General features: G+C 35.8%; 1 protein-coding gene across 23 annotated transcripts in view; it reads right to left on the bottom strand.

Moving 5' to 3' along the window:
• Nucleotides 1–13596, bottom strand: part of SOX6 (SRY-box 6) — a 723815-nt gene that overhangs the window by 132653 nt on the left and 577566 nt on the right. For 17 of the 23 annotated variants that reach the window (XM_027563370.1, XM_027563368.1, XM_027563367.1 and 14 more), the window contains 2 exons: nucleotides 12703–12826; nucleotides 391–470 (listed from right to left, as the gene is read on the bottom strand). In XM_027563370.1, the coding sequence (XP_027419171.1) occupies nucleotides 391–470; nucleotides 12703–12826 (204 nt within the window). The remainder of the gene's footprint in view (nucleotides 1–390; nucleotides 471–12702; nucleotides 12827–13596) is intronic. The other 6 variants (XM_027563381.1, XM_027563358.1, XM_027563362.1 and 3 more) reach the window with 1 other exon arrangement.

The following is a 13596-nucleotide window of genomic DNA, read 5'->3' on the forward strand; positions in this document are numbered from 1 at the left end:
GTTGCAAGAAGTAAAATATCCAGTGTTGTTGTCTGTGTTGATACTTGCATGTAAAAGCTAATTTGGGTGTGAATGGAGTGGATGAAGAAGTTATAAGGACAAAGCTAACATACCCAATATCAACTAGCCATAAAAAAACTGTGAAACCATTAACTTACCTGATAGAGAATATATAGTACTAAGTCATGACATCATTTTTTCCTTTAAAAATATTGACACTGACAGTTTTCTCTTCTATTTGCAGTATGGTAAGTACATAAGGTGTTAATCCTTCCAGGCTATGGTTAAAAAATTATTTAACATTCAGGTCATTATTTAGCATACAGCTGGTTAGCAGTTTTCCACTAAAGGACTGGCTCGTATCCCACATTTTTTTCTTCTGGCACTTACCTGGAGCTGTAAAGGGCTGAGTCCAGAAGCAGCAGCAGCTGCCATTGTTGATGGAATGAACTGTACGGGGTAGTTATCACCTGTCAGAAAGAACAATGCGTACAGGTTTAGACAATGCACCGGGAATCACAGCAGACAAGTACAAACATGGCCCTTGGACTGCCTGAGCTTTACAACATCGCTCTAAGCCCAAACATCTGCAGAGACAAAAGGCTTAGTTGGGCACAGACTTGCAGGGCTGCCTTGGAACTTTTTGTTAACAGATAGCTGGTAGGCAAACTGGCAAAACATGAATGTGATGTTAAAAAAATTAAATGTGCAATTCAAGCATGTTCACTCCATTACAAATCTTGTAATACATCATTTTTTTAAGGGTAAAAAAATATCTTAAAGCCAGGCTGACATTCAGTTCACCGAGGAAGCATTAAGGTTTTTATATTAAAACAACAAAACGTTTTGGCTTGGTAGACAAGGCAGAGTATCACAGTCCAAAAAAGATTAAGAGTTATTGACTGTCCATAACCCTAACCTTTATTTTATTAAAAAAAAAAATTAGAGAAAAAAATTTAAATGCAACCTCTTTAATTTGAGAGGGGTGAGAGAAGCGAATATTCTGTGAAATGCCTGGTATCCCCAAAAGATGGGAGACTGTTTTCTGCACTAACTTTTGGCGGAAACTACTACAGAATCATGACACACACTAGGCACGTCTCACGTATTCTTTGACGATGATTTGATTAAATAACCACACGTTTTACATGTGATATCTATATTAAAAGTCTGGTCGAGATTGAGCATGGTTCAGCAGAGATCAGTGCCACATCTTATTAATGTGTTTCTGGCTCCAGACCACTCCTAAACAGCAGGGCTAAAGTACCTTCTATGACCTAAGAGCACAGGCTGTGCGAAGCAAGCAACCTGAAGAACCCATAGAAAGTAATGAGGAATATATTGTGATAGAGCTAACTGAAATCAAAATTAATACGTATGGATAAATTACACACTATCAGTGATTTAATGGAGTATCACTTTGGCTTCAGCTACTTATTTTAAAGGCAGTGCTATGTACTATCTCTAGGCTATATTTTAATAGGCTGTTCCTCCACACATTTTGGACATTTATAATAATCACGCTGTTTTGCAAGAACTTCTCCACACTAAAAGCTGAATGTAATAATGAAAAGCGTAGAAAGAATCACAGTAATAAAGGGAGTCACCTAGAAAGCAATGAAGTCTCTCTTTTTCTGCGTGGACACTAATACCTGGAGCCTTCCTGGTGCCCCTGGTTCCTTGGAACGCATCCTGTTTGCTACATCAAGTGCTACTCAGCTGACCCAATGTAAATGTTAAGTTGCTTTCACTTTTAACAAATTGTTAGCTTCTAATCTACACAGTCTCTTTGCATCATATCCATAATACCTCATCAGACCATTGAGCACAGTGTGTGCTTGTACACAGTCCAGTAACAATTGGCTCCTGATTGCATATGGAGCACTGCTACAATGCATTCACTAACACTATATTGTGCTGGTCTCCTATGGAGTAATGTTCAAAATATCTGATCTTGTTTTTCCCCTTCCATGAGGTTGATTTTGGTTTGCAGGGCTACATGAGCTTTTTAAAAAAGATAACTAGGCCAAATTATTTTTTATAGTAAATGACTGTCGCTTTACGCTTAAATAATTCTACTGATCCTCTCGATATTTAAACTAAATTATCTGAAGAAAGAATATCCTAATCTAAGTCAAATAGTATTTCTTTGGTTGATATCTTATCAGGTTAAAAAAATCACAAAATGATGCTGAATTAATGATGCTTCAAAAATAGGGGAAAAAATCACCATTCCAACTATCAACATGGGTTGCCTCTCGGAACATTTTAGAGCTGTTCTTTCTTTAAATATCATGCATTATTCATACTAACTCTAAACCATAACCCCCTCCCTGTAAGTTTAATACCAGTTGCTTTATTTGTACTAAAACATTTTTCATGTCAAACATATTTAAAAAAAATCAAACTAAAAGAATTCCCTGGGGCACTCCTTTTTTCATAGCTGTCATGCTTCTATGCTATGAAATAGCTGATTTTTTTAATATCATTTTTGGCTTGCTAGTTAATTTATTACTATCTCTACCACACCCTGTAGTACTCTCCAGCTCACCTGCTGGCTACAAACAGCTTTCTTTCCACTGCTGACAAGCATATTTTTAAAATGTTTTTAACCTTTCTGCTGGTTTGAATCTGTATATCTGAATATAATCTTTGGAAAGCTATTTCTCCAGAACATATCATATCAGTACTAAAAGTAAAAATGAATACATTAAAGCAACAGAGAATATTACAGGGACTGATAAAAAGAGAGAGAAAAAGGAAAGGGCCAGACAGGGAGAGGATAAGGGTGAAGAAGAGGTGGGGGGGGGGGGTGTGGTTAAAAGTAGAAGAGAAGATTTAATAGGTAGAGAGATTTAACTCCTCTCTTAAAAAGCTACACGCTTCCTCTCCCTGGCCCTTCGCCTTTAACTGTGTGTAAGAGTCCATCAAGAAAAAGTTCTTGGCAGCTGACTTGGCAAGAAATCAGTCAACATGTTGTAGCAATTTTTTTCAAATTTGTCTCTGGATTTGAAATGCTTGCGTGAGGACCCATTCTCTTTAAATTTGTACAAAAGAAGATGAAGCCTGTTGAAACAGGTTGGTTTTAGGCACTGCTGTAATCTGGCCCTTGCTACCACTAGTATAAGAAGACAACTTCTGAATGCTAATTTGGGAAATAATGTCCATTACATAAATCCATCTCTCCAGGCTTCCAGGTTTTCCAACCGATTATTTTTATCTGAAGATTACAGAACAAATATGAAACAGGATTTAAAACCTATGGAAAATTAGACTGACATTAGTTTCACTTGCCACAAGTCTAGAATCAAAGTGGCTCCATAGCAAGAGCCCCTGAATGAGAGGAAGTATGTTTTTTAATTTTCAAGGAAAGTGAAATGAAGCCAAAACTTATTAAGATGTAAACACTGGAGAAGGAGGCGCTTATATCATGAATGTAGGACCCATTAGACACAGGCTACCTCCTACAGGAATACTAGTTTCTGTAATTCAAATATAAACTTTATTTTTATTAAAAAGCAAAAACTCCCATGGATAAAAATCTGTCCATTTTTCTTTGATTCTTTAGGAAGACAAGGGACTGGGATGGTTACAGTCTTCTAAGATGCTAACTTCAGATATTAACTTATTTAAAGAGTTTGGGAGGAGCAGAGAAGAAAGATAAATTAAACTAGGAGACAGGACTCAAAAATTCTTTGGTTACTGGTTTAAAATCTCATGCCTCATTTTCCATCCTCCAAAACAAAAGGAAAAAATACTTACACATCCCTACTCTCACAGATTTTTTGGTCTGGTGGTATCTTACAGGAAGTTGCCAAATAACTCATAGACCCCATTTCTTTAAGTTATCACCATTTTTGCTACAACATGTAAATATTTCCATCACAATCACCAATATAGACTTGGACATGCCGCACGGCATCTTGCTTGGATGAATGTATTCAGAATAGCAAAATATTATAACTCCTCTGTATTCTGAGGGAATGCAATAATCAATCTGAATTTATCTTTGTGAGACATCACACCACATTGCAGCAAAAGTTAGCAGGCAATGAATGACATATTTAAAATCCTAAAAATAAAACAAAACCTTTAATTTGTTCTGAGAACAATTGGACAAAAAAAATTGGCATAGATTATATTATATATTGCTGAGATCACGATGTTCTTATTTCTCCTGCTAAATTTCTCCTCTATTCATCAAAGAATAGACCAATGATGAGGAGAGTCTTGATCTCAAGATTTTTTCTAAGAGCATCTGCATTGTTTTTCATACCTTTAAAGGAGCTAAAAATCAAGGATCATCTTAATTTCTTCACTTATTTCATAAATGCATCCAGACTCTTAGATAATCATATGAAAACCATGGAATTTGTCACAATAGCAATTAAATAAGTGAGTATGGATGAAATAATATAAATGCATCCATATTATAAGAAATTAACTTAAAATAACAACTTAAAGTTTATGACTTAATGAGAGCTCACCAATGATATAGCCTCCATATATGAAGAAGGGCACATTTAAAATAATCTCTATCTCCATAAAACTAGGTTATTTTATACAGGTGAACATATATATTTTCTCCTTGGACCTAAATACTCATTTAAAAGAGAGTACTAATCTGAAGAACCTCAGAAATGCGTTGATTCCAGGGGTGAAAGTAAAAGTGGCTCAGTTGTGTCTGACTCCTTGTGACATTCTCCAGGCCAGAATACTGAAGTGGGTAGTCTTTCCCTTCTCCAGGGGATCTTCCCAACCCAGGGACTGAACCTAGGTCTCCCACATTGCAGGTGGATTCTTTACCAGCTAAGCCACCAGGGAAGCCCAGGAATACTGGAGTGGGTAGCCTATCCCTTCTCCAATGAATCTTTCCAACCCAGGAATCCAACTGGGGTCTCCTGCATTGCAGGTGGATTCTTTACCAGCTGAGCTTGATTTCAAGTAGATGGCTTTAATTAATGAAGTATTCCAGCAGTAGTGGTTACATGCCTCTGCTTTAAATATTCAAGAAAAGATAGAAATGGCAAGCTTCACAAGATGTCATTTTGATAACCCCATACATATAAATCACATCTTTTACACATACACACACAAAAGTTAGGCTTTTTTTATATTCTTTATGCTTAGATCATGCCTGCAAGAGTATAAAATTCAGAACTTCAGGCTGAATTCTATCTCCTCTAATTTCTGGGGTGAAGGTGTAGAAGTTAATTATCTTCTTTGACTTTTAGTTTTTTTTTTAAACAAAATGTAGATAATGTCACTTATGGTTTAGAGTTGCTATAAAAATTTAATGAGAATATATATGTATATTTATATATATGCATACATATATTAATATATATAGATACAGATATCAGAAAATTAATGGTGGTCAATAAATGCTAACTGAAACAAAGGAATTAAAAAGAAGTATTAGGTAGCAACTATGCACCAACAAATTAGACAATCTGGAAGAAATGAAAAATTCCTTGAAACACACGAATTACCTAAACTGACTTAAGGAGAAATGGATAATATAAACAAATCTTAACAAATAAAGAGATTAAATCAGCAATCAAAAACTTCCTAAAAGAGAAAATTCTTGGACCAGTTAGATGGCTTCACCAGTCTACTGAACATTTAAGAAAAATTAACACTAATCCTTACAAAATCTTCAAAAAATTGAAGAAGAGGAAACACATCCTAACTATGAGGCAATGAGGCCAATATACCCTTGATAACAAAGCCAGATAAAGACATCACAAAACACAAAAAGTATAGATTAATATCTTGCATGAATATTAAAATCCTCAAAAAAATATTAGCATATTAAATCCAAAAGCATATCAAGAGGATTATTCACCATGACAAAGTAGGATTTATCCCAGGAATGCAAGGGTGGTTCAACATGAAAAAAATCAATGCAATACATAACATTAATAGAACAATGGGGAAAAAAATCCACATGATCATCTCAGTTGAGGCAGAAAAGGCATTTGCCAAAACCCAACATCTTTTCATGATAAAAATTCTCAGAAAACTAGGAATAGAGGGAAAGTTCATCTGCATGATAAAGGGTATTTCTGAAAAACCCACAGCTAACATCACAGTGGCAAAAAGTTTTTTGACTGAGACTGGGGACAATTATGCCCACTTTCACTGCTGCTATACAACACTGTGCTAGAAACTCTAGCTAGTACTTCTAGACAAAAAAAGAAAAAAACAAAAGGCATCCAAATTGGTAAAAATAGGTAAACTATGTGTATAGGGCCACATGAAGTGGCCCTATATGTAGAAAATCCCAAATAATTCATGACTAGGGTTAATAAACAAATTCAGCAGTGGTTTCAGGGTATAAGATTAATACACAAAAATCAAGTGTTTCTATATTCCTGCAATGAACAATCCAAACGGAAATTAAGAAGCAATTCTATTTACAATAGTATCTAAAAGAATCAAACACTTAGCAATAAACTTAACAAATGAGGCAAAGATTTGTGCATTGGGAAACTATAAAGCATTTCTGAAATAAATTTTTAAAGCTCTAAATAAATAGAAAGGCATTCAGGTTCATAGACGGAAAGACTTAACATTGTTGAGATCAACAAAGCAATCTACAGATTCAGTGAAATTTCTACCAAAATTCAACAATCCAGAAATGGAAAAGTCAATCCTCAAATTTATTTGGAACTGCATGGAGCCCCAACAGCTAAAACAAATCTTGAGAAAGAAAAGTAGAGTTGGAAGACTCATACTTTCTGACTTCAAAATTTACTTCAAAGCTAGAGTAATTAAAACAGACTAATACTTGCATAAAAACAGGTATATAGACTCATGAAGCAGAATAGAGAGCCCAGACATAAACCTTTACATATACAGTTCATTGACTTTTTTTTTTTTAAATCAGGGCACCAAGACCATTTACTGGAGAAAAGACATCTTTTCAACAAATGGTGCTGGAAAAACTGATATCCACATGCAAAAGAATGAAGTTAGATCCTTAACTTACACCATATACAAAAATTAATGGAATGGATCAAAGACCTAAACTTAAGTACTAAAACTATAAAACTCTTAGAAGAAAACATAGGAGTAAATCTTCGGACTGGGCAGTGATTTCATGGATATGACAGCAATAGGATAGACAACAAAAGAAAAATAGAAAAATCAGACTTCATCAAAATTAAACTTTTGTATATCAAATGATACTATCAAGTAAATGAAAAGGCAACCTACAAAATGAGAAAAAAAAAACTTGCAAATCATAAGTTTGACAAAGGATTAATATCTAGAATATATAAGAACTCCCAAAACTCAGTAAGGGTAAACAAACAACTAAATTTAAAACTAGGCAAAGTACTTAAACAGATCTATTTTCAAGAAGCTATACAAATTTCCAGTAAGCACATGAAAAGATGCTCAACATCACTAATCATTAGGGAAATGAAAACCAAAAGCACAATGAGACACCACTTCACATCTGTTAGGATGGCTCTAATTTTTTCAACATAGGAAAGTAACAAGTATTGTTGAGGATATAAAGAAACTGGAACACTGTTGCATTGCTGGTTGGAAATGTAAAAGGTACAACCCCTATGGAAAAGTCTGATGGTATCTCAAAAGATTAAACATAGAACTACCCATAGGATTCAACAATCCCATTCCTACATATATATCCAAAAGAACTGAAAACAGGGACACAAACAGGTATTCACATATCAATGCTCACAGAAGCATTATTGACAATAGCCAGAATGTGGGGAAAGAATGGACTTTTGATATATGCTACAATATGGAGGGACCTTGAAAACATCATGCTTAGTAAATAAGCCAGACACAGAGGGACTAATATTGTATGATTCTATTCATATGAAGTATCTAGAATAGGCAAATTCACATAGAAAAATAGCAGAACAGAAGTTTCTAGGGGTTTGGGGTAAGGGGATAAGGAGTTACTGTTCATGGCCACAGTGTTTCTGTTGTTGATTAAAAGTTTGGAGATAATGATTATGTTTACTAAAAACTGCAGATGTATTAATACTATCAAGTTGTACATTGAGAAATGGTTAATATTAAAAATATTATTTTATGTATATTCTTCCACATTTTTTTTTCTTAAAGAAGCATTAGGTATATTAGAGTAAAATCGCTTTTGGCCATCAGACAGAGAGGTAGTATATCTCAGTCAAATGCTCAGTTCTTGAACCACATTCCTAGTGGATAAGAATGCAGTTTAATGTAGTTAAATTTACTCAGGTTTCACGGTCAGATTTTATCCCCAAACGTAGTTCTTTAGAATTTTTTCAAAGAGCTTTCATATACTTTAAGAAACTTAATCTTCACACCCACACCAAGCAGTGGACAAATCATGACATATTTTTTTTTAGATGATAAAGAAGTGAGGCTCAGCAAGGCTAAGTGACATGTTCAAGTAAGAATTAAATAAATATAATCCATGTGGGACATTTAACACACTCTTTGGCACAAAGTAATTATTCAATAAACTTTAACTGTTATCATAATATTTAATATAACTAATAAGTAAGTAAGGAGTCATGAGCAGGCAGACATCCTGTTCCTAGGATCTCCTGGGAAACGTTAAGGGTGCTGCTCTAGCAGCAATCATTTTTAAAAATCCCAGCTACATGAAGCCCATGGTCGGCTGAACCATCCCTGGCACACAAGGAGCCTATCCAGTATCTTTATTTTACAGTCAGTTCAATCGATCTGATATACACATTGGCAGCTACAAAAGCTTTTTGTTGTTGTTGTTCATTTTCACAAACACAGGTGCTCAACTGTATTTATCTTACCCTGGACTGCTGTATCTCTCAGTCTGCTTTATCATGATGTGATAAAGCAAAGCAACCAATATTCTGTGGTGTATGTTCTAGGCCCTGGTAAGTTACTTTCTAGAAAGATGTCTCTAATTAGAGAACCAGTTTTAAAAGGGGGGAAGTTAACTAAGGATTAAAACTCAATAAGAGAAATTCTACACAAGTTATTTTGATAGATGTTCCCCTGAAACTGGTACAATCTCTGTAGTCAACTGCCTCCTCATCAACCTACCAAGGTGGGAGAGCTTGGCTGGTGTTCACATGGAATGCCATGTGTTGCTGGTGTTCTGAAATGCCCAGAGCAATGGGTCAAATTATCAGAAGGAGAGAAAGCTGATAGCTCTATATATATTTGTTTGCTGCTGCTGCTGCTGAGTCGCTTCAGTCGTGTCTGACTCTGTGCAACCCCATAGATGGCAGCCGACCAAGCTCCCCCGTCCCTGGGATTCTCCAGGCAAGAACACTGGAGTGGGTTGCCATTTCCTTCTCCAATGTGTGAAAGTGAAGTCGCTCAGTTGTGTCCGACTCTTAGCGACCCCATGGACTGCAGCCTACCAGGCTCCTCCATCCATGGGATTTTCCAGGCAAGAGTACTGGAGTGGGGTGCCATTTCCTTCTCCAATGCATAAAAGTGAAAAGTGAAAGTGAAGTCGCTCAGTTGTGTCCGACTCTTAGCGACCCCATGGACTGCAGCCTACCGGGCCCCTCCGTCCATGGGATTTTCCAGGCAAGAGTACTGGAGTGGGGTGCCATTGCCTTCTCCGATATATTTGTTTAGAATGTACTATATGGATTCAGAAACAGTCAGCTTTAACAGTGAACATAACCCTAAGGTGGTCTTTGCTTTCTGGAAATGAAGATGATTATTCAATCAGCTGAAGGCAAAAACAATACAGAATTTGAATCTAGAGAAAATAGTATAGATGATCTTATTTGCAAAGCAAAAGCAGAGACACAGATGTAGAGAACAAATACAGGGGTATCAAGAGGGCAGCGGGAGTGGCAGCAATTAGGAGACTGAGACTGACTTATATACACTATTGATATTACATATAAAATAGATAACTATTGAGAACATATTGTACAGCATAGGGAACTCTACTTAATGCACTTTGGTGACCTGAACGGGAAGGAAATCCAAAAGGGAGAGGATATATGTACATTTATGGGTGATTCATTCTGCTGTACAGTAGAAATTAACACAACATTGAAAAGAATCATACTCCAATAAAAATTAATTTTAAAAAACAGTATGGAATTGTTTCAGTTTATGGGAAGACAAAAAAAGAGTAAAAAGAGAGCCAGTGTAGCACTTATTCTTGCTGCTTAGAGGATCAAACTATACAGTTAACCACCATTTTAAGACTTTTACATGTGATGCTACTCCTCTACTTGTCTTGCTGTCACACAAGTGAAATTACTATAGTTCAGTTTGGGGCAAAAATATTTTCCTTGTCCAGGCTCCAGTTAAATAGTATTCTCCTCTCCCAATTCATGTGAATGACAAGAACACTGCAGACACCAAGTCTCCTAAGTATGGTCTCTACCAGTAGCATCTGAACATATAAATTTAATTCTTCTAAAGTATAATTTATATAAACAATAAAATCTGCATTAGCCCAAGTATTTAATAATTTAGCATATGCGCATTGCGCTCATGCTCAGTCATGTCCGACTCTTTGCAACCCTATGGACTGTAGCCTTCCAGGCTCCTTTGCCCATAGGATTCTCCAGGCAAGAACACTGGAGTGGGTTGCCATCCTCCAGAGGATCTTCCTGACCCAGGGATTGAACCCGCATCTCCTGCATTGCAGGCAGATTCTTTACCCTCTGAGCCACCTGGGAATTTAGAGTTCTGGTTAACTCAATTCTCTGACATAACTTAGAGGTCACCAGATAATACCTTTTTTACCAGCCTTGCTTGTGATGAAAAATCATCCTACATGTCCAAATCCATGGTGCTGCCCTAACTAGCAGGTTTTAGCCAACATAATCAAATCCAGCTTTGCTACCCCAAGACACTGCTCTATGCTGCACAGATGCTGTTCGGCGCAAGTAATGCACTGCTGCACAGTATTGCCCCAGTCTCTAGATTCTTACTCATCTACTGCAATCTCATTGATACTGCGTGAGAAGATTCTTTATAAAATGGTCCAAACTCACTGACTATATCAAAGTAGCCTCCCCCATAAAAAACAAAATTATTGTCTTAACAAAATGACATTATATGCTAATTATGTTGGTGTCTATGTCTAGTAGAAAATAATGCCCATAACCTAATTTTGAAATGTGGAGAATTTTAAATTTAAAAACATGAAAATTAGAGAGTTTCCATGTATAGTGTATCTAAAAGGTTTCTAAGACTGGTGTAGGGATGGCAACTCAGATTCAGAATAAACAAGTAAACTTAGTGTACACCAACACTCCGAAGGAAGTAAAAATGAAGAGAGTTCAAAACTATTTATAGATAATACCTTTTTATATTTATAGAGATCAGAGAAGAACTGAACCACTGCACTAACAGAAAGATAGTCTCTGGCAAAATATAATCCTGTCCTTAATATAGATACTAATTTCACAGAATATAACTTGCTATAAAAATTCTGCTCTAGAAAAATCAACTTTTAACAAGTTGAATAACACAATTTTCTTTTACTCAGGTATCCTTTTACTCAGGTTTGTATCTGAGGAATTTTTAAAGTCAGTCCTTAAATTAGCCAATCCCTCAAAATCTCTATTTTTTGAATCATTTGGGTTTTGACACAGACATCTTATCTTTCTTCACTGGAAGGGGGTTCTCTACCAAATACATAAGAGTAACTGATGGGAACAAATAGATGTTAAAACCCAGTAGGCTTGGTCTTATGCTATTCAGTAAGTTTCCTCACAGAGAATTTTGTAAAGTGACTTATATTTTATTGTTGCTTTAAGCATATTAAAATACCTTTATAAATCCATACACACACACAAAAATCTGCTGCACTCAGATTTGTTGCACTCAGATTGGGAGGTTAATATAATCAGGTTAATACGTTAAAAAGAACTTGACACAGAAATTATTAATGAGTAGAACAAGGTCACTACTTCTGAGGTGAGGTCACTTACAAAGAATGCACAAATAAAATTAAGGTTGACTTTTATTTACTTGACTATCTTCTTACATTGGATTCCTTTGGCAACATATCTTTAAACATTTAAAACCCTGTTTACAAGGATGCTCTGAAAGAAGCTTCAAACCATTATGCCCCTAATTGAATTCCCCAGGAGTCCAGTAAACCCAGAGGAATAAAGAAAAATCATAACATTTGCTAAATCATCTCAAAACATATTTCACTGCAAGGTTATGTGACCTCGTCTTTGAGGTTCAAAGATGAATGAGAAAGTACTACTGAATGCTTCATTATTTAGACTGAAATAAAAAAGGAATTTTACCTATTAGTGGCAAGCTAATTAAATCAGTTCAGTTTGAATTTTTCTTCCAAGTGAAATCAGACAACAAACAATAATAGCATTTTATACTATATGTGACCACTTTCTTAGAGAATAAAAGCTCTCAGGAAGAGAAAAGTATCTTTAACCAAAGACAATTATTCACAGTAAAGATATGAGAGAGAGCTGACAAAATTTGTAGTCCCGAGGGAAAGTAGCATTTTATCTGTGAATACAGAACAAATTCAAGTGGAAGAAGAGAAAGTAAAGTTTCAAGCAATCAATTAGTTACTAACATACCCTCTTCACAATTCTAATTTTACTTTAAAATACCTTTTATGATCTTTTTATTCATAGTTCCTTCATATGCTTCTGTGTTTGTTTTGACTACTAAGCAAAAACATACGGATCTTAGCATTCACGAAAGAATGTTAAATCCCTGTCTACTTACCTGGTTTGTATGTTATTCCAGGGGGGAAGAGGAATCCCTGTTGGGCAGCAGCAGCTGCTGCCAGGGTCCGCTGGTCATGTGGAAAAATTGGGATCATGAGCGGAGGCATGTGACCCTGAACCTGCTAAACAGAAGAGAGCCTATGATCAGACACAGAGCAAATGCACGCCAAGAAGTATTTGTTTTTCACTCCTGGTGGTGTGCTGGTACCCAAACAGCCACCCATTTCTAACCTCATTCCAAATCTGGTCCCAGAGAAAATTCAGGCTAACTTTATCAAATCCCTTTCAGATTCCACTGGTATACCAACGATCTAACCTCCTTGTGAATTTGCCTCATCCCTGCTTCCACTAAATTATAGTGAATGGTTTTCTTTCATCTTGACTTTTTTCTTTTATTTTCTTTCTTTCTTAAAAAACAAAGAGCCGGAAGGAATGTTTTATTCTTTCATGGTACAGTGTTGAAAGGTTTTGCCCTTTCATCAGCTTTGCATTCTGTGCTTTATTTTGAAAACTGTTACTAGTATCCTTGGTCAGAAAGTAATGTCTAATTGTTATATATTCCAAAAGCTGTAGCTCCCCAGTTTAGGTATCTTATTTCAAAGCCTTGCTGCATTATGTCAAACATATAGCCCTTCAGATTTAAGGCTACTACCTCTTGGCTCCCAATTAAACTAATATTCTTTGCCATACACACCTCGATGTAACATATAAATTGCTTGTCTGGCTAAGCAGTTTTACAGCTTTATGCACTACCATGTAGCTGAGTAATTATGGAGTTGTATTCAGAGAGCATTTCATAATAAATCCTACTATATCAAATTTCATTTGACCTCAATAAATGTATCAAAGAGCACAAAAATGCAAAACAGAAAATCTTCACTCTATATCAGTA

This window comes from Bos indicus x Bos taurus, chromosome 15, assembly GCF_003369695.1.
Source record: "Bos indicus x Bos taurus breed Angus x Brahman F1 hybrid chromosome 15, Bos_hybrid_MaternalHap_v2.0, whole genome shotgun sequence".
In the NCBI taxonomy this organism is placed as follows: Eukaryota; Metazoa; Chordata; class Mammalia; order Artiodactyla; family Bovidae; genus Bos; species Bos indicus x Bos taurus.